The sequence below is a fragment of the Penicillium diatomitis genome (assembly GCF_028827545.1).
Source record: "Penicillium diatomitis strain IBT 30728 chromosome Unknown utg000008l_segment0_segment0, whole genome shotgun sequence".
Lineage (NCBI taxonomy): Eukaryota > Fungi > Ascomycota > Eurotiomycetes > Eurotiales > Aspergillaceae > Penicillium > Penicillium diatomitis.
Window position 1 is genome coordinate 167,725 of NW_026623180.1, and position 19,345 is coordinate 187,069.

General features: G+C 52.5%; 7 protein-coding genes across 7 annotated transcripts; 3 read left to right on the forward strand and 4 right to left on the reverse strand.

The window, feature by feature from the left end:
• Nucleotides 1-202: 202 nt before the first annotated feature.
• N7539_006145 (AHA1 family protein) lies at nt 203-1,364 on the forward strand (the record flags this gene model as incomplete). Its single annotated transcript, XM_056935747.1, has 3 exons — nt 203-425; nt 487-569; nt 678-1,364. 3 exons carry the CDS (start codon nt 203-205, stop codon nt 1,362-1,364), a joined length of 993 nt encoding a protein of 330 aa, XP_056788671.1.
• A 908-nt stretch (nt 1,365-2,272) lies between these two features.
• Nucleotides 2,273-4,104, reverse strand: lys9 (saccharopine dehydrogenase (NADP+, L-glutamate-forming); the record flags this gene model as incomplete). Its single annotated transcript, XM_056935748.1, has 5 exons — nt 2,273-3,216; nt 3,279-3,299; nt 3,363-3,644; nt 3,849-3,902; nt 4,053-4,104. 5 exons carry the CDS (start codon nt 4,102-4,104, stop codon nt 2,273-2,275), a joined length of 1,353 nt encoding a protein of 450 aa, XP_056788672.1.
• An 836-nt stretch (nt 4,105-4,940) lies between these two features.
• Nucleotides 4,941-6,291, reverse strand: N7539_006147 (undecaprenyl diphosphate synthase family protein; the record flags this gene model as incomplete). The annotated part of the gene is made up of 2 exons (XM_056935749.1): nt 4,941-5,939; nt 6,067-6,291. 2 exons carry the CDS (start codon nt 6,289-6,291, stop codon nt 4,941-4,943), a joined length of 1,224 nt encoding a protein of 407 aa, XP_056788673.1.
• A 921-nt stretch (nt 6,292-7,212) lies between these two features.
• Nucleotides 7,213-9,638, reverse strand: N7539_006148 (putative glycerol-3-phosphate acyltransferase Sct1; the record flags this gene model as incomplete). Its single annotated transcript, XM_056935750.1, has 4 exons — nt 7,213-8,397; nt 8,464-8,732; nt 8,792-9,386; nt 9,465-9,638. 4 exons carry the CDS (start codon nt 9,636-9,638, stop codon nt 7,213-7,215), a joined length of 2,223 nt encoding a protein of 740 aa, XP_056788674.1.
• A 3,223-nt stretch (nt 9,639-12,861) lies between these two features.
• N7539_006149 (GRAM domain-containing protein) lies at nt 12,862-13,707 on the forward strand (the record flags this gene model as incomplete). The annotated part of the gene is made up of 3 exons (XM_056935751.1): nt 12,862-12,872; nt 12,943-13,114; nt 13,195-13,707. The coding sequence occupies 3 exons, from the start codon at nt 12,862-12,864 to the stop codon at nt 13,705-13,707; spliced, it is 696 nt and encodes a 231-aa protein (XP_056788675.1).
• A 334-nt stretch (nt 13,708-14,041) lies between these two features.
• Nucleotides 14,042-15,137, forward strand: N7539_006150 (cytochrome b-c1 complex subunit 6 family protein; the record flags this gene model as incomplete). Its single annotated transcript, XM_056935752.1, has 3 exons — nt 14,042-14,618; nt 14,851-14,973; nt 15,073-15,137. 3 exons carry the CDS (start codon nt 14,042-14,044, stop codon nt 15,135-15,137), a joined length of 765 nt encoding a protein of 254 aa, XP_056788676.1.
• Nucleotides 15,138-16,079: 942 nt separating this feature from the next.
• Nucleotides 16,080-17,840, reverse strand: N7539_006151 (putative cell surface receptor/MFS transporter (FLVCR); the record flags this gene model as incomplete). Its single annotated transcript, XM_056935753.1, has 4 exons — nt 16,080-16,922; nt 17,001-17,391; nt 17,527-17,639; nt 17,727-17,840. 4 exons carry the CDS (start codon nt 17,838-17,840, stop codon nt 16,080-16,082), a joined length of 1,461 nt encoding a protein of 486 aa, XP_056788677.1.
• Nucleotides 17,841-19,345: the final 1,505 nt, after the last annotated feature.

A 19,345-nucleotide genomic window follows, 5' to 3' on the forward strand; every position in this document is an offset into this window, starting at 1 on the left:
AATTTCGGAAGGAAGCTGTCTGCGCACCCTCCAATCACCTGATCGTTTGGAAAGAGCTTGGAAGAAAATTTCAGAAGACAAACAATTTCTCCTGGAAAGAAAGAAAATTGAAGACGGAAGATATTCTCCTCGACCTTGTCCATCCCTCGCAATATTCCCAGTGCACACAAATTTTTCATTATTCTCATAGTCCGTCAACACCATGGTCCTCCACAACCCCAACAACTGGCACTGGGTGAACAAGGACGCCTCTGGCTGGGCCAAGGAGTACCTGCAGGAGCAAGTGAGCACCATCAGTGCTGAACAAGATGGAGTCTCGGCCAAAGTAGACAAGGTGACTTCCATGAATGGCGACGTAGATGTCAGCCAGCGCAAGGGCAAAGTCATTACCTTGTACGACGTGAAGCTGTCGTTAGAGTATTCAGGTTTGTAGTCCGCGAAAATCTTCCTGTTTCCATGATGGCAGCAGCTGAAACTTTTCGATAGGTAAGACCAAGGACGATGAGGACGTCTCCGGTACTATCACCGTCCCGGAGGTAGCTCACGACACCGAGGAAGATGAGTACGTCGTACGTTCCCTAAATAAGCATCCCCCTTGCATTGTGCTCGTGGCGCAGTACTCTAGCGCGCTGCACCAAAAACCGAACCAGTTTTGACTAACGTGAAAATCGTCTCAGTTCGAGATTGACATTCACTCCGATGCCTCCTCAAAGCAGCCCGTGAAGGATCTCGTCCGGTCCAAGATTCTTCCTCAGCTTCGCAAGAAGCTCGCTACTCTCACCGGTGCCCTGATCACCGAGCATGCGAAGGATCTTCAGCACGCTCCCGGTGTCAATCCCTCCGCTGGCTTCACCCCTGCCCCCGTCCACCCTCAGACCAAAAAGAAGGAGAGCGCTCCATCCACTACCACCACAACTTCCACCACCGGTAAGGTGGCAGTGAATACCACCACTGTCAATGCGTCAGACGAGTTCCGTACTACCGCGGAGGAGCTCTACGCCACCTTTACCGACCCCCAGCGCATCGCGGCGTTCACACGAGGCGCCCCCCGTCAGTTCGAAGGCGCTCAACCCGGCGGCAAGTTTGCCATCTTCGACGGCAATGTCACTGGCGAGTACGTCAAACTCGATGCGCCCAAGCAAATTGTTCAGAAGTGGCGCCTTGCCCAGTGGCCCGAGGGACATCACAGCACCCTCCAGATCAACCTGGACCAGAACGACGTTGATGGTGTGACCCAGATGCGCGTCGAATGGTCCGGTGTCCCTGTTGGTCAGGAGGACGTCACCAAGCAAAACTGGGAGCTGTACTACGTCCGCAGCATCAAGCAGACTTTCGGGTATGTTGAAGATCCCCCCTTCCCCTAAGATGCAAGCACTTTCACCAATACGTGGTCCTCTTCTTTTTCAATCCAGATTCGAGTCTTCCAAGTCGTTATTGCGGACCTCATTACTGACCTGTTTGCTCGTTCTTCTGTTGGGTGTAGGTTTGGCACTATTCTCTGAGCGACTCCGTGCCATTTCCCTAGCCGCTTAATGTCGTTCAAAAAAGGCTAGCTCTTTGCATTTCTATCCCAAATCCACCACATCATTACCACTACAAGCCCATGCGAACCACACTCGGAGGCAGAAACCCAGACAAAGAGATACTCGGGCGATAGACCGGCAGCCTGTGTTGTTCTTCTCTTCATTGTCGTGAGTGAGGCGCAGCAGAGAAGTGTTCATGAAGCTGTAGTGGGGACTGGGTCCGTTTCTATCTCACCCTGCCCGAGAGTGTTGTGTGCATGCATCAACGCTTCTGTCGATGGCTGTTTTGTAATTTGGTGGGTCTCTCTGTTTGTGACTTTCATCTTCTTTCCTCTAATGATGCCTCCACCCACTTTTGGAAGATGAACTGTGAGCTAGAACGATGCTACGATAGACAAACATAAATGAGATATTATGATAATGATATCGTTCTCTCAAGGAAGCATCGCGCTCGACGCATTGAGATAATGTGTACGGAAGCCAAACAAGAACCTAACAGTATACTCGGGACTGGACATTCAGTTACCCTGGTACTGGATCTTGATTCGATTCGGTAACAAATTAACCATCCTGTAGTCACTTTTACGTGGCTCTTGAACCGCTCCTATGTGGTTTGGAAAGGCTTTGCGCATTCAATCATGAGTTATTTTGTCTTTCAGTATATGATCCATTTCATTTTTTTTTGGCTAGATCCGGTGACATGGTTAGGCTAACAAGAAACATTTTGTTGGACAAGGGAGTCAGTGCAGTTACAGAGTGCGCTCCTCCATCTCGATACCATACTCCTCCTTCAGAGTCTTGAGGAGGGGAGCACAGATCTCCATGGTCATGGGAGCAAGAACGCCCTTTTGAGAAATCGTGCCGTCAAGGACCTGCTTGACAGCCACACCACAAGGCACGCCCACCAGCTTAGCCATGGCAGAGTAACCGGTAGGGTTACCGTACTCGCACAGGGTCGAGGTTCGCGTCTCCTTGGAGCCGTCCTTATTCTCGATTTCAAAACGGTGCTGCAGCATGACCATGTCACGCTCGTTGGGTCCGTACTGCATCTTCTTCTCTAGGGTGGCGCAAAGAGTGTCGAGGGCGTTGCCACGAGGCGTAATGGGCTCGTCGGAGAAGAGGCCGATCCAGCGGAGACCGCCGAGAAGACGATCGCGCTCTTCCTTGTTGGGGAAGCTGGTCTTGCTCTGGACGGCGGAGGTGAGGTCCTGCTCCGAGGAAGAGGCGGCACCAAGGACCTTGGCGGTAGCCTCCTTCCAAGGGACGGCGCTGTCAAAGACGGGGTTGGCGTCGTCCTTGAGGAAACCAATATCGACGAGAACCTTGATCATCTCCGGGAATCCCTGGTAGCGCAGGGTACCACGGATGACGGTCTGGGCCTCGGGCATCTCGTAACGCTCGCGGAAGGGGGTAGAATCACGGTTGGGGTAGCCCACAAAAGCAAAACCGGGGTAAATGAAGTAAGGCTTGGCGGTAGCCATCAAGTCAGGGCCATCGATGCTGACGACCTTGCCATCCTGGTAGATCTTGGCAGCGTTGCGGAGAGCGAGCAACACCCCGCGGCTGGACCAAGAGAACTTGTAACCAAGGGGATTGTTGGAAGCCTCGGGGGCGGGAAGACCACCACAGAAGGAGATGAAGCTGGTGACCTTGCCACCGGCGGCGTGAACCTCGGAGATGGTCTTGACGGCATCTATAGCAAATGATTAGCGTCTCACCTTGGATGAATAACATCACGCACATATGGATCCTTACAGAGATGATCAATACCCGGGTCTGCATGGCAGAGGAGAAATTAGTACGATAAGAAGTTGAGAAGCGGAAGCCAGTGACTCTTACCCAGTCCAATCTCGTTCATCACAGTAATACCGGCCTTCTTGCACTCCTCATTGAGCTCCTCCATGGCCGGGGAGACATAGGAGGTGGTGACGACGTGCTTCTTGGTACGGATGGCAGACTTGATCACGGTAGCATGGAAAGTGTAGGGAATCAATGAGACGACCACATCGACCTGCTCCATTGCCTTGTCCAGAGCGGCATCATCGCTGACATCCAGGGAGATGGCCTTGGTGTTCTTGAAGTCAGAGGCGAGGGCCTTGGCGCTCTCGAGGGTTCGGCAGGCTATTCATCCCATTTCGCGAGTTAGCAGAAACCCCGTCTAATTACTCAAGAAAGCGGTGTCATTGGTCTGCAGCGACCTTCAATGGCTGCGATGTGCACTTGAAGATAGGCAGTGGTTGTTGGGGGGGGGGGGGGGGGCTCGATTTGTGGGCAGCAAGCTAACATGTAGTAGGCAACGCGTTATTACAAAGAGGGAACACATACCGACAGTGACCTCCACGTCGGCCTTGCTCAAGACTTCAACGGTAGGCTTGGTGACTGTAATTGAACGGATTGTCAGTGACTATGGTTCATTGAATGCACGGTGGATGTATCGTCCATAATCCTGGGGAAAGCTCAGACGGCGGGGCATTCCGGCCTACAATATAAGACACAGAATTGAGGTCCATTGAGGGATAAGACACTTACCGAAGCCTGAACCGAGCAGGAGAACCTTGGAACCAGCAATTGACTTGACCATTGTGAATATAGATTTGCCAATTGATGTGGATGATTGTGGGTGCGAGAAAAGTGCGTTACTTTCTTTTGATCTCGACCCAGTTGAGTCAGTGTCTATCACGTGGCCGGTATCGGTGCGGGGAGTTGGTCGAAGCGGTGGAGAGTCTCGGTGCCCGCCAGGGCCCAGAGGTGCTTCCATCACAGGATCGCACTACGTAATGGGGATGGGTTACTGTATTCGGCAGTTGAGTCTTGGCTCGGGGTGAACATGGACGCTTGTCGACAACCCCTTTACAGTCGATATGGCTTGAGATGTAGTCAAGTCCTGAAAAATCTTCCTGACAAGTTGACACCGGTTCACATGTTCGGGAGAGTGATCAAATTAAATTTCCCAAGCAGCTCACCCTGTTCGCCCGTAAACAATGGGAACCAACTGATGTGTACTGATTTCAAATGCCATAGCGGGCAAACGATTGAGATTGAAGCGTACTAGGTAGGTGATGGCAGCAGCCATGACTAATAGCAGAACGCTCCCGTCTGAGCGCCATGTGGAGGGAGGAACACCGGTGACGAGTGATGAACTATTTGCAGTTCAAGACACATGAGGATCAACTCTCGAGGGGATGTATAGCGATGTTCAGCGTGTCAATTATATAGAAGTGAAGAGCAGAAGCGCAGTCTGACAGGGTATTTTGATGATAATTGCAAGGGGACTGCCGGTGTATATAGGCTACGCTCAAGAACGGCCTGGTTTGTCGAAGTATGCACGAACGCCACGACATGCGGAGAACGACAGAAGAAAGAGCCCACACATTAAGAAAAAAAGAAGGGTAAGAATAACACCAACCAAAGCGAGGTCTAAGTCGCCTTCAACTTGTTGCCTAGCATGACTATATTGTCCAGCTGGCCCTTGCCCTCGGGACTATCGCCGGCGAAATCACCTTCGCCGTTGGGATTCTGACGCGACTTGGAGATGCGCCGCTGCCAGCCCAGAAGCACGGGCAGGAAATGCCACAGATCGAATTCAGGCCACAACACATCGAGGAAAACAATCTCAGTTGCCTCGTGGCATTGCCAGAGCATAAAATCGCTCAAACGCTCCACGCCCGACGTCCGCACGAGCATGTCAAGAGGCGGTGTGCCCTTTGTCAGCATGTTCTCCGTAAGAATATGGCGCGATATCGTCTCTGGTGACAGGAAAGAAGGTGTTTCCGTGTCTGAGGGGTGACCCAAAGCCGCACCCTTGGTGTGATGTCCATCTTGTGGGCCGAGGTGAAGGGTCGTAGACGACGAGAAAGACGATCCGGACTCGTAAATGCGACTGGCTGAGTCATTACGAGAGGAGGAGTCATCATCAAGAGCCGACGATTCTGCAGACGACGATTCCGAATCGCTTTGCGGATCCGGAACCTTTGAAGAGCAGCGCGCTTGCGCCCGAATGTGGTGCGTGATGTGGGATTCAGAGAAAGGCGTTCGAGAGATGCCGTTTGCAGGGGGATCAGAACGAAGTGGTGTGCTATAATCTCTCACGGTGTCCCGAATCGCAGTCGTGATCTCGTCGCGAGAGGTGTACGGAAAGCAGATGTTCAACACGCGGTCGCCGTTGCGGCTGGTCAGGTCGACGGCCTTGTTGACAGCGGCGAGCACGTCCGGTTTGAGAAGATCCAGGCGCCCGAGCACGCGAACTTGCGCTCCGTATCTATCCAGCAGGTCTCCGTGTTGCGCCATTTGTGACAATTTTACCTTGGCCATATCCATGAGCGCATCGACCTCGAATTTGGAGCGCTTGAAGTTCTCGATACTGAAGGCGTAGATAGTCACGACCTTGACGCCACTTTTGTAGCAGACCTCGAGGATCTAGACAATCGGTTGCACGGTCAGCCTTAATGAACATAAAGCGGACGGGAAGACGGCGACTGCAATTGCTGTCGCGCGACGCCTCAAATTCGCCGAAGCGTTGTCCTCTTTCAGGAGAGTAACGTACCCTAGCCAGCGCCTCAAACCCCAGGTTATGACCTTCCACCGTCTCAATTCCGTGGCATCTGGCGAACCGGCGATTTCCATCCATCACAAAGGCGACATGTTGCGGAATTGGGCCTTGTCGAAGAGCGCCCACGAGGAGCTCCTTCAAATTGTTGATGGCAAACTCAATGGGCGGCGAGGCAAGAAACCATCGTCGGAGGCGGGACAGATGCATAGAGCCAGACATTGTCAACAGTGACCTGTGCGAAAGCAGGTATTCCACCGAAGAAGTACAAACAAGCGAGCGAAAAAGAGCGCCTCGTGAAACGAGTGTTGAAATGCTACGCTGGAAATAAGGAGGAAAGTTGATTAGAAGGCGGAGCGGAGCGGTAGAGCGTTGGGTTCCCTTTTCCGGGATTCCTGAGAGTTTGGGGTGGTGAAGGTGAACGGTGAACTATGGACGATGTGGTCTGATGGGGGTCAAAACCTGCCACGTTGAGTGGATCTATCAACTCGTAGGAGTGTCGTACAAAGAATGCCGAGTGCAAAACTGACAACGGTGTATGTAATATAGGCAAGAGACAACATGTGATTTTCAAGTCCAGCGGGAGTTGGTGGTAGATCAATGCGTCGGTCATAATAATAATATCGGGTCGACTGCGGCTTTGCCGATGCTAGGCTACACTGTTCCGCCCGGATTTGCATCCGCGACCAGTTGCTCGGCAGTGGCGACGCTGACGAGGCTCGACTGCAGTGGCCAACCAGGCTTTGTAGTTTGGTGATCACTTGAGTCAGGGGAGGGCAAGGTTGAAAATGACCTCATACTCGTCTACGAGTCTCAAGTCTATTATCTACCACGACGAGGCCCAATACGTCTGATCTAACAAAGTGCGAACGTGTTTCACGTTCACAAGAACAGGCGATAAGGTTAGTGTTTGAAGATAATCGAACCGGGCCTCGGCGTCTCGTTCCGCAAGCGGCGCCTGTGATTGGAGAAATCTCATGCGAAACGCGAAACCAACCACAACATGTCTACGCCGGGGGAGATAATTTCCTGCGAACCGTCATGATAGATAAGGATGAGAAGAGCGCGACAGTTCACCCTGAACACCAGAAAACGTGTGGAAAGGCACCAGACGGCCATTATGGACAAGGTCATGAGATGAAATTACAGATCCTTTCGCATCTCGTCCCCGCTGGATGGCGTCCCAGTCCCCGAGCTGGCCATATCCCAGCTGCCATCCTCGCTGCGTCTTCGTCGTCGCTCCCCTCGCTCTCTCATAGCGTCACGGATGCGCGAACTGACATCATCCATTGGATCATTCTGAAGCGTCATGGGACTCAGCGGCTTCATCCCGTGTCGTGAACCGGGTCGTGGTCCCGAAGACCGACTACGGCTTCGATTGCGACTGGGGGGTCGAGTCGAGAAGAAGCCAATATTGGCCAGATTTTGGAAGGACTCGTTGCGAGGGAGAGGCTCGGACGAGGTCCATGTGTCGCTGGTCTTGTTCTCTTGACTGCGCTGGGGCGGTGGTGCTTCCCGCGCGACCGTGGATTCGTCGCTGACCTCGCGGAAGGGGTCAGTCACGATTCGAGCGGCATCAAAGTCGGGGAACAGTTCGGGACCCATGGTGTTGATCGCATCTGTAACTTGCTGCGCGAGCATGGCGCGTCTTTCGCGCAACTGAACGAGGGTGTTTGCCGAGGACGGGTTCAGAGACAGGACCAGGGGTCGCAAGGATTTCACGATATCCATACCAACCTCTCCGATCCGAAGAGCCGCGAAAGTGATGGTGGGGAAGCCCACCATGCCAACAATCACCATCAACCAAAGGGGCACCCAGTCAGGTATCAAGCCCTGAATCCGATTGCGATAGGTCCAGTAGGTGAAGATGGCAGTATAGGTCGCATAGACAGCCGGAGCAAAGGCGAGCGCGATCAGCAGCTTCCAAGTCGCCATGACATCGCGGCCTTGCAATTTCACCGTCGACGCCGCCAGGGCTTCCTTGGACTTTTTCATGGACAAGTACTTGGTGGCAATGAATACCGGGGTAAAAAGCAGCAGGCCAGGAAGAGTGCCGATGGTGAGAAGGGCGAGTTTGCCCAGGCGGTAGATCAACATGGCAATGACTTGCAGGAACGAGAACTTGGCATAGGCGACCTGGTGGTCTCGAATGCCGAGGATTCGAAGCTGCTTGTTGTAGCTTGCAATGGCATTTCGTAGGTTCACGATACGTGGATCATCTTTGAAGTGGGCATAGCCTTTGACAAGACGTCGATTGAGCTCCACGACCATGGGAAGAGGAAGCTTCTTTCCTTTGGTATTGTAGAGTCGACGAGCAGCTTGAATGACCTACGTTGCGTCAGCATATTGTATCACGGCATTCAAGATGAGTGCGAAGCCCCGAGGATCTCGTACCATCAAGGTTTCATAATCAGGACTGGTCACAGTCACTGCCACCAAGCTTTGATAAATGATGTCAAGCAGTGCGCCAACTGATTCACGACGTTCACCCTTCCTGAATTGGTCCACCAGTTCTTTGGGAACCTCAACGGGGTTACCGAACTCGATCACAGCACGGGAGCGGAACTTGTGTGCATGGAAATAGTTCATGCCACAAGGAACGATCTTTAGACCACAATCCGGGTTATCTGCTAGAGTGCCCAGGGCCATCAAAGCCACACCAGCTATCGTACGGTCAGCAACCATGTCTGCGCCATACTGTAAATTCGATCAACAACGGTACCTTTCAGAGGTAGTAGAGAGGGTCGATCATGGCTTCCACCCTCGGGAAAAATGCCCACACAGCCGCCAGCATTCAACCTGGCAAAGACAGCCTCGTAAACGGCCGTCTGATCCACATGCGGCGCGACTTTGAACTGTGTGCCTTTGAACTCGGGGTTCTTTTCCGATCCAGCTCCTGTGAACTTGCCATCGTCGTCAATATCTTTGCGGCCCGTCAATTGGGAAAGTGCATCTTTGTGCGTGAAGGGTTTCTTGAGGACCAGCTCTTCGGGTCCTCGAATCTCCGCAATTGCCGTACTATGCGCTGTGCCGTTGATGGTGGGCAAAGCAATAGTACCCTCTGCCTCAAATCCGGGGCCTTCGAAGTTCGTACCCACACCGCGGAGGAGCTTGGGTTCATTGACAGGGTCGGGCAGGTAGATGGTTCCGGTCCCGGGTTTCAGGTTATCCATTGCGCGCGCCACGGGCAAGGTGCCGATGCCTCTTGCCAGGAGACCGATGAACTTGCGCCGAAAGGACTTCTCCGCAATGAGCCATGAAATTCGTCGGTGTGCTTCGCTGCGAATCACACGCATGAGGACCAGCGAATCGACAAACTACCCAAGAGAAAGCACCGATGTTCAAGTTAGCGCTGTGCGTGTAGTAGCCGTACATTGAAAGCCCGCCTCGCCTACCTGATTTGCATGGGGAGCAGCCACGATGATAATCGGCCCCCGACGAGGAATCTTCCATGATCCACGAGGGTGTACCTCTCGAAAGAAGAGGTCGATGAGGACGGAGAATGTCCAAAGGACCAGATCGTATAGCCACCCGATCAGGGGAGGAATATACACCTTGTTCTTCCCCATCTCGGTGGTTGTGTTGTCGAGAGTGACAGCACACACGAGACTTTGGAGCAGGTGATCAGAAAGTCCTAATGTGTTTGGGGCAGAGCACACTTCACATGTAACTTGGCGATGCGCACGGGCGGCCCGCCCAAATTTTAGTATGTAATGCCTGCTACTAAGCTGGTCGCGAGCCGGGCCCCGCTTTCGAGCTCGCCTTGATTCCGTTTCTGGTGGTCAGTCGACCTTGGTGGAGACAAGGTTGGGTCTTCGCTTGTGCACAACCGTTTGTTTCCGACAGCGGGGGCAACATACGAGCTTCAGAGTGAGAGACAGATTTGTAGGAAGCACCACCGCGGGCTAGAAAGGTGATGTTGAGTAATAGAGGGGAGAACACATGGGGGAGTGCATAGGTCCGTGTTCCTATCGACTATCCACGTCACGCCGAAGATAGTTCCAGAATCGCGGTTTCCTCATTTGCCGGACTTATAGACTTCAATCGTTCGATTTGCTTACTTAAACACTAGACCTACGTTACACTAACCTAACTAGGTATATAGTACATGACTACTACATAAGTAGTAAGTAGTACTATGTATATACTATTTGCCGCATATCGTAAGGAATAAGGATGGCAACAATGACGATGCTTTACAGTGTCTAGTAGTACTCTGACTACCCTCTCCCTCACCTCTAACTTTGAGCGGATTGTTGATAACGCTGCTTTCCGGGCACTACCTCACTACCTAACTTGGAACCTACCTACTAGCGGAAGGCGGAAGCTTTATCATCGATGCTTGGGAATGAATTGTGCGGAACATGAGCAGACGGGAACCTGTTCAATGAGACATGAGCTGTTGGATCTCGCAGAAAGTCAAGACTACGACCATGGAAACTGCAACATCTTATCTCAGGATCAATCGAAATTGCGAAGTTTCATAGCTCACTGAATACACTACGTTTGAATGCTACCAATTTACAGACAGTGGGAATGTTACGCCCACCGAGTTTATAGATGATAGTACTACCTCGTTGCCTTTGATACAATCTTAATCCAAATATGGTAACCAGCTGTCAGCTCGGGAGTACAATTCCTTCGAACCAGAAAGAACATAGCTGGGCTCCCGGTTCAGTCTCGTGGTTCCATCTTGCTGTGTTTGTTCAACATTTTGGGGGTTAATACGGCGACACGAGATACCTTCATGTGTGTCACAGATCCAGCAACGTTAGCTCTTTCCACTGCGCACCCCACGGTGCTTATTTTCAATAAAGCAAGCCACTCACTGTGGGTTTTCCAAGCAGAAAGTTGTCCGGGTTGATTCGACTGGGCCCTTTTGTTTAAATGATCCTGCCGACTCACCACCGATGGACCCACAAACCTGCACATTAGATAGCCTCTCTTCCTTCTCATTCCTTTATACCAATTAAGTTGTGTTTTCACCTTTCTCTTTTCCTTCCTGTCGATCGATATCTACAAACACTTCTTTTTTCTGATATTGGAACAAGCAGGGACCCCAGGGCTGGTCAATGGCAATGGCATCCTTTGGTGGCCTCTGTCGAACGTTCTCGGGGCTAGTCCCTTATCGGCTTTCATTACGCACCGAAATGAAAAATGTGTCTTTGGGCGAATACCAGCGCACTGGGTTTCTATATCAGGTAGGCGTTTAGGTAGTCATTTCTTTTCTATGGGTTCTCGGACTATTTTCAATCCATGTACTTTGCAGTTTGCAGTACTACCTTATTGCTTGGAGGATATCTGGTTCTGCCGCTCACAGCAGTCCATCCATGCCTTCTACAAAGATAGAAACTCCATCTCCTCGGCAGTAATCCCACCCTCATGCCTTTTAATCTTTCAGTGACTGCACCTACTTTTATAGCTAATACATCAAGAGTCTATATCATTGATCACAATTCCAGTCTATCTCCCCTCCCTCTCTACGTCAGTATCCCGGAATTCGTTTCCTACTCGTTTCCTCTAGTGCGAAGTTGTATGGTACCTACATCTTTAACCTCGCCTTTAGGGCGCGGCTGGGTCTCTGATGCCCTGTGCAATGAATACACAAGTAAATGCTTTCCAAATCACAGCGATGTTATCTTACCCACGTGGAAGATCCCTCCATATGGAAAAAATCTTTGACGGGGCAAAGAACTACGAATTGAGAAAATACTGTCTCGGTGAGGTGAATAGGATCTGCTTTTACTGAACTACACCTCATTCAAGTATCACCCATGTTTGCGATATACCGCCAGCTCGAGCGCGAAACCCTGGCAACGCCCCTTTACCGGAGGACGGCCTCGGTAGTATGGAGTTCAGACACGATGTCAACACTGGGCGGGGTATGACTTCGCCTACATTGGAAGATGGTCACTGAAGTGTGTGCGAACTCCGAAAGATCATCACTCTCAACGAGATGAAGGAAAAACATGGGTTTAAGCCAGCGCCGAGAGGTTTTGTGTACCTGCCGAGCTCCATCAGTCATTGCTACGGCTGGAAAGAACAGAAGCTGCTATGTCTTGATTCCTGAAATACTTTTGTCTAAGGTTTCAAGCTGAATCAAGGCAAATTCTTGATCGGGGTGAACAACATTAGGACGGTATCAAAAAGGATCGTCGGTCGAGTCACAGAATACACTCACTATCCACAATGGTGACTATAGCCTGTCAGCTTTAGTGCGAATAAGCCAGTACCTTGGCTTATACCACCAACCGACCGGTTAACAATGCCTCGCTAGGGAATCTAATCAAGTCATGTACTTGTCACTCAGGTTAGCCTATCTTGTCTACTCTGGTGTTTTAGTAGCTGGTTTCGCAACAATCCATTTCTGATCAATGCTCAAATTAGCCTCAAGATCATGGTCCATGGGAGAATGGCAGCCGCTAACGGCTGGTCGTCCATCGAGACTCCAGCAGCCTAAAGCCCAACCCTTCCCCACCTGCCCCGCAACCTTCCACTACAGACCCGCGTGGTTCGGCTCATGTCGAGCGAATTCTAGAAGCGCACTCTTCACCACTACGATCTCGTGTACGCCATAGTGTACAACCCTTCATCCAGTGCAAGGCACACCCAACACCCTTTACTTGGCCTCGACTTGCAGTGTTCACTCCGCCTTCACACTCACGATCATAATCACGTGCGACACAAACAACTCTCAATCACGCTAAGAAGTTAACCATCTCACATTTCATCTTCTTCTCCTCCCAAACGTCAGATCCTATCAATCCCACGACCTCTGCGCATCGTCTCGCGATGTCTATCAAGTATGTATACTCTCCCAGGTCGCGAGAACAATTCTGCATGAGAAGTCTTAGCTCTGACATATGACTTCAGCTGGGTCATGCTTCACGAGCAAGACGGCTTCGTCCGTCTTCCCAACGAACGCATGGTCTACTCGTCACCTCCCCGCGCTCGCCTTGCTCTGACTCCGCCACCAGGCTACACGGGCAGGGACGATTTCTCGCACTCGATTCCTGCTGGCAATATCTACCTGACTAATCAGCGAGTATGGCCGCGGCTCCTACCTTATCACTCCCATCCTCTGTTTTCTGCGCGCTGGATCACTGACCACCTCAATGGACTTAGGTCGTTTACCTTCCCGAGTCAAACACCGCGACCTTCCAGTCTTTCTCCGCGCCCTTACTGAACGTTCGGGACTCGCACGTGTCCGCGCCCTTCTTCGGCCCAAATGTCTGGACAGCCCTCGTTCAGCCTGTTGCAGGTGGTGGCTTTCCTCCTTCTCTCCCCGCCATCCAAGTCAAGGTGACCTTCAAAGAAGGCGGTGCCTTTGACTTCCACACAAACTTTGAGCGCATCCGTGAGCGCTTAGAACAGGCGGTGGAAAATATCGGAGATGCAGGCAGAGGGATGCAGGGCGTCGATCTTTCTGCGGTGCACCTGGACGAGTTGCCGGCCTACGATGGCCCGCAGGCGTCGGCGCCCCCTCTGGTTGACGATGCACTCTCCGCGCGTCCACAGCACACCCGTCAGCCCTCTACAAGTGGAGCTGAACCAGCGGAGCCACCACCCTGCTATGAGGAGGTGCAGTCTCAGAGTGTGGCTCAAGAGCTGGAGGAGAGACTTCGACGTGCAGGTTAAGTGGTTATGTGAGTGAGAGCTGAGGCGAGGGACACGGATTGGCCATGAATCTGGCGCCTTCTTCCTTTTATTTTTATGACACCTTTTAATGAGTCTGGCTTTCTCACGGAAGTCAATGAGATATCTAATTGCATGTACATTACTACTTGATGATTCCCATGAACTTGAAAAGCCCGCAACATGGGTGTTTTGGCAGTTGAGTGTCTGAGACACAGGAAATTTGATGTAGACACAGAGCTCACACAGAGCTTTCTTCCAAGCAATTCGAAGTTGACTCTTCATTCGATTCCACGGAAAATAATCAATCATGCTTCAAAAAGTTCATATGAATTAAATGCGCTCGCTCAGAGTGAACGGACAATTCGAATTGTCCTTCGATCAGCTCAGTCCGAAGGGCGATGGGGGACCACAGCAGTCGGGCCAATCACGTGCAGCACAATTGCGCGCTCTCAGCGGCCGGGGCGTCCCGATTTTCCAGTCCGAGCTTGGAAAACCACATCCTCCCGATCTTCAACCTCACCACGTCTGCTTGCAGTCCCACACGTACAACCCTCCCTCCCCCCCCCGCTATTCATCAGTCCCACGACGCTTCGCCGGTTATTTCCAATTGACAGTCGCAATGGGTTTCGCCGACTTTTTCTCTGACGTCGTCTCCTCCCTGGGCTTCTCCGAGGTCCAGGCTGAGGCTCCCGCCGCCGACGTTGAGTCTTCCACCCCCCAGGACTCCGAGCCCGCCGAGAAGACCGAAGAGACCACTGAGAACAAGTCCGAGGACGCTCCCGAGGAGTCATCCGAGGAGGCTCCTCAGGAGGAGGAGGCCGAGGCCGAGGAGGAAGAGGAGGAGGAGGAGGAGGAGGAAGAGGAAGAGGATGAGGAAGAGCCTGAGGACATTAAGCCCAAGCTCGAGGAGGGTGAGTGACCCTGCGCCATATACGAGAGCCCCGTGCATGACATTCTGCAATGCCCTTTGTCATTTCAAGTTCGCAATATCTATATGCGTAATCGATCCAATGTGGATCCCTTGAATTCGACTGTGGGCAACACTCAATTTGCGAGACATGCGTCATTAGAGAGCATCTTGAGCAACGCGCTTCCTCGATCCCTTCTCTCGATAGACTTCCACGCTAATCAAAATCTCTTCAGAGTGCGCCAACTCCGCCCAGTGCGCTCCCTACAAGCACCACTACGATGAGTGTGTCGAACGCGTCACCCGCCAGCAAGAGGATGAAGACTACAAGGGCCCCAAGGAGGACTGTGTTGAGGAGTGTAAGTTGCCAATCACTTGCAAGAGGTTTATCAACCTCGCAGCATGGCATCTTGTCCATGCATGGTGAATCGGACATAATGACGCTGACATTTCAACAGTCTTCCACCTCACCCACTGTGCCACCGCCTGCGCCGCCCCTAAGCTCTGGCGCCAGCTGAAATAAGCGGATTCTCATCTAAGACCCCTTCTTTCGATCTCATGCCTCCAGCCAGGCACCGATCTCGCCAAATCTCCCAGCCCCCTCTGTGCCTGGTTCGAGGAGTGGACATCTGGACCTGATTTCTCGAGAAGAAGGGCGAATCCGTGCATATGATGACTGTACATTACAAAATCCCTCGAACAGTCTGCCGTCTACATTTTTGGAATCTCAAAATGCGGGGTTTGACGAGAAGAGGCTTGACGGTCTCGTTTTTTTTTTTCTCAATTGCCAGCCCGTGTATGTGCGCAAATGGTGGTCGTTTCTTCTTCTTTTTTTTGTCAAGGCGGGAGGGGAAGAAGGAAAGGAAACATTAATAGATCGCCTTCTCTCTGGTCTTGCATGTACAGATAACTGGTCTTTCACCTGTTTCAACTGTGCTAGTGTCTTCTATTGATCGTGTCCTCAAGACGAATCTCATGTGTTTTGAAACCGGACCTTATCGTGCTCGGAACTATGGCTCGAACTCCCAAGATCACTGCCATGACGTATACTTCCTGCTTGACCGTGATTGTACCTTCGGACTCGATTCATCAATAGAAGCCCTCCCCCTCTTATACGGACCCAGAGTATGTAAGATACCATGCGCCAACATCGGATGCTCCATGTCCACATTACTAGGAGGCAAGTGGCAGATGCAGCCCCCTCGTACCCCAATCCGTCACTTCTGGACTGAATTTTAAAAATAGGGTTGACCAGTTTTGAAACAAATGGTGATTAAGAGTCACGGGTTCCAGGTCAGTGGACCAAGGTTGACCTTGATGTGGACAACTGTGATATATGCATCCCCGCTGGGAAATAAACGAGTCAAGGGCTGTAAATACATCGCGCGCATCACACCTATATCCGGCCATTGATCGAAGCGTCAACATCGAGCTCGGCAATTAAATGAATTGCTTCATGCCCCCTTCACGGACTAGCCGGGTGCTCGGGGAACGCGCTATCTGTTCGTATCTTGGAAGCGGCCTTATTACCTTCGACGTCCCCTTCATCAAAGTCCTGGAAAGAGACACCAAGCTCAATACCACGATCAACGTCCCACCGGCGACGTTGCACAGTCCGGCCAAAGAGTCCGATGGACATGGGTAAGGGAGCCACGACCGTGGACAGCACGCACGAGAATATCAATGCTCGGTGCATATTCCGTGGAGGGTTTCCGTCCGGTCCGTCCTTCAATGCATCCTGGATCAGAATGGCACAGGCGCCGAGCAGCTGTCCGCCTGTCCAACACACGGTGCTTCCGATTTCGGGAGAGAAGGGGTACGTGATTTCGGCCAGATACTCGAGCGCGATTGGGAGCATTGCGAAGGAGGAGGCGCCCAGTAGACCCATCACAATGTACGTGGGTGCAATGCCTGCCGGGCTGGACGGCGCAAACACGAGACCGATGTATGATGCGACGATGACGGGGACGAGCACCCGGATTGATCCCAGGTAATGCTTCCAGCGATCGGTAATGGGCGACATGATGGCCGCAGCGACCAGGCCGACGACGATCAGGATGGCGCCGGCAATGCCCGCTTCGGTCTCGGAGAACCCGTACGGACTGAGAATCTGGTTCAGGAGAGATGATATGCTGTTGAAGAAAGCGACATAGATCGTGAACGGGGCAACGAGGAGCCAGAATTCCAGAGTGGCGAAGAGCTGGCGCATCGCAGGGACGAGTGGTGTCCGAGGCTCTGAGGACGAGGCGCTCGCGGGCGTTGGCGGCTCTGCAGGAATGAAATATGCAGGTATACACACGACGGTGGACTAATCGAATGGGATGACTCCTGGATTAGCGGTTGATCTCGTGCCAGGTGCGCCCCGGTCTCGCGAGGGTCGAGCAACGGCCTCGCCAGACCCCAGCGCAGCGGAGAAGGAATCACGCACAATGATGGAAATGTAGAGCACCATATCAGGAATGTCGGATGGGCTACTCGCCCACATTGAATCTACCAACTGTGCGATCGCAGCCCCCAGCGGATTCGCGAGACTGGCGACTGCGGTAGCACTCGTCCGGCCCTTGGCTGAGAACCACAGGTCGCTGTAGCGCGTTGGCGCGCACAGGCAGAACGGTTGTGCCAGACCAATGATGATCTGACCGAACATGACGAGGCCGAAGATGCCTCCGTTGGCTTTGGTGCCTGCATAGCGCAGCCAGTTGCCGACCAACAGCAGCGTCGCGGTGATGACAATGGCGGGCTTTGGTCCGCCCTTGTTGAGGACCCAGATGACAAATCTACATCCCGGTCAGGCTTTCAGGTTGATCAACTGCAACGTATCCAGTCGGCGCATCCCCGTCGTCGAACGGGAGCAGGGGATCAATATCGACCCCGGGGGATGGGCTGGTGCCATGACAAGACCGCTCACTTACGGACTGACAATGCAGAAAGCAAATTGGAAGCCGGTACTGAGCCAGTTTACTGCGCTCTCCGAGACGCCAAAGTATTCGGCCGTGGTCGTAGATATTGAAGAGAAGGTGAGCCACTAATAATCGCCCCGCGGGAAGTGAGACAAGACGTGCTATCAGATGTGTGTGTGGGGGGAAGGCATTCTCCAACGAGTGAGACTCACATTCCAGCTCACGATGATGTTCAGCAAGACGAGTTCGATCAGTCCCCAGAACCGCCGCCTGTAGACTCTACACTGCGTGGATGATTGCGGGGGAATGGCCTCGGCGGTTGGCATGTTGAAATCGTCCCTGACAGGACTACGATGGTAATGGCGACGGGATGGATCGCCTTCCACACGAGTTGAAGTCACCGGACCAGCGTTACATTTCAGGTGACTGGGACCGCAAGGATGGGAGAAATTCAACTTTTTTTTCTCCGTCTTTCTCTCTCTCTCGCTCTCTCTTTATTTCAGGATCAGCGACCACCCGGAGGCTTAAAATGGAAAGGTCACCCTGGAGCTGAAGTGTGGGGAAAGCACTCTACGGGCCACTAGCCAAGACGCCAGTACCACCACTCGCAAGTTGAGTCGCAGGACTATTCGGTACTCAAGTTCTTCGTTCTTCGTTCTTCTATCAGACTGTCAAAGCAGGGTTTCGGGCGGGGGCAGATGAGACAAAGCCAGAAAGCCGGGGCCACGGCTTCTTTGTCGCGCACACTCTCTCGGAGGGGGTGATCCTCGTGATGACACTCCCGCGACTCTTCCCGTCTCCCCAACCGAGTCTAACGCGGTTTGGACGAGTGCACGAGACCGTGTGATGGCGGCCTGTCTGGGCACGTCATACTTGGGAATCACCTCATGTAACCCGTTGATGGGAGGCACATGCAGAGGGCGCGTCGATATCGTAGGCCACTAGTCCCGCGGGAACGGATGGCGCATGCTGCATGCGCCATGGCCCAGACTCTTCCCTGGCTACGAACAGATACTGTAGACTGCATATACTAGACTGTAGATAGGGAATCGAAATGACTTGCTCGCCAGTCTCCGGGAAAGACTGTTCGAAATAGAGGGTTGATAGGTGGAGATACCAAGCCTAGAAGTATACTTCGTTGCGATGTAGCACCTACTACGAATCTAGACTTCTATGGAGGGGGGTTTCACCATTCACCATCCTTCTCATGCCTTCGGAGCAAATCCCTACTACCCATGGCCTTGGAAGAGGCGTGTCTTGGCTCTGCCAAATGCAGTCGAACATCATGAGCAGGCTTCGAGCCCCGGAAAGAGCACATGTGGGCAATGACATGCCTGTGGTTTTCAGAGGCTGTTCTCCAGTCGAGGAAGGTCTGTCAGGTGACAGGCAGTCGAGCTGGCCATTCGACCAGTGATCTCGACTTTCATGGATCCTCCATCATGAGGACTTCCAACTGTCGCAATAGAAACACCCGCTACAGTAGGTGCCGGGGACGACTCCGTGAAACCGAGTGCTCTTCATCGGGCTTGCAATCGACGGCTAGTTGTCACCCAAGATGAGGTCTCAATTTCTCCCACGCCCACAGTTGGCGCGCAAAGGAGCTTTGAACAAAGTCTGCATCTTTTTGCCGGGGCAGAATGGGAGCAATCCATCGTGGCGGTCTGATCTTGCGTTCCATGACGATGCACATTGTACTTCTGTGTAGAGCCACACCTCCTCGAAACAAATACCATGAGGATCTGGCCTTCAGTGAGATGGACGACTGAGGTACGATACGATCTGGAAGTACAGAAGGGTGACGAGGTGAAAGGTCAGAAGCTCAGGAGAAGTG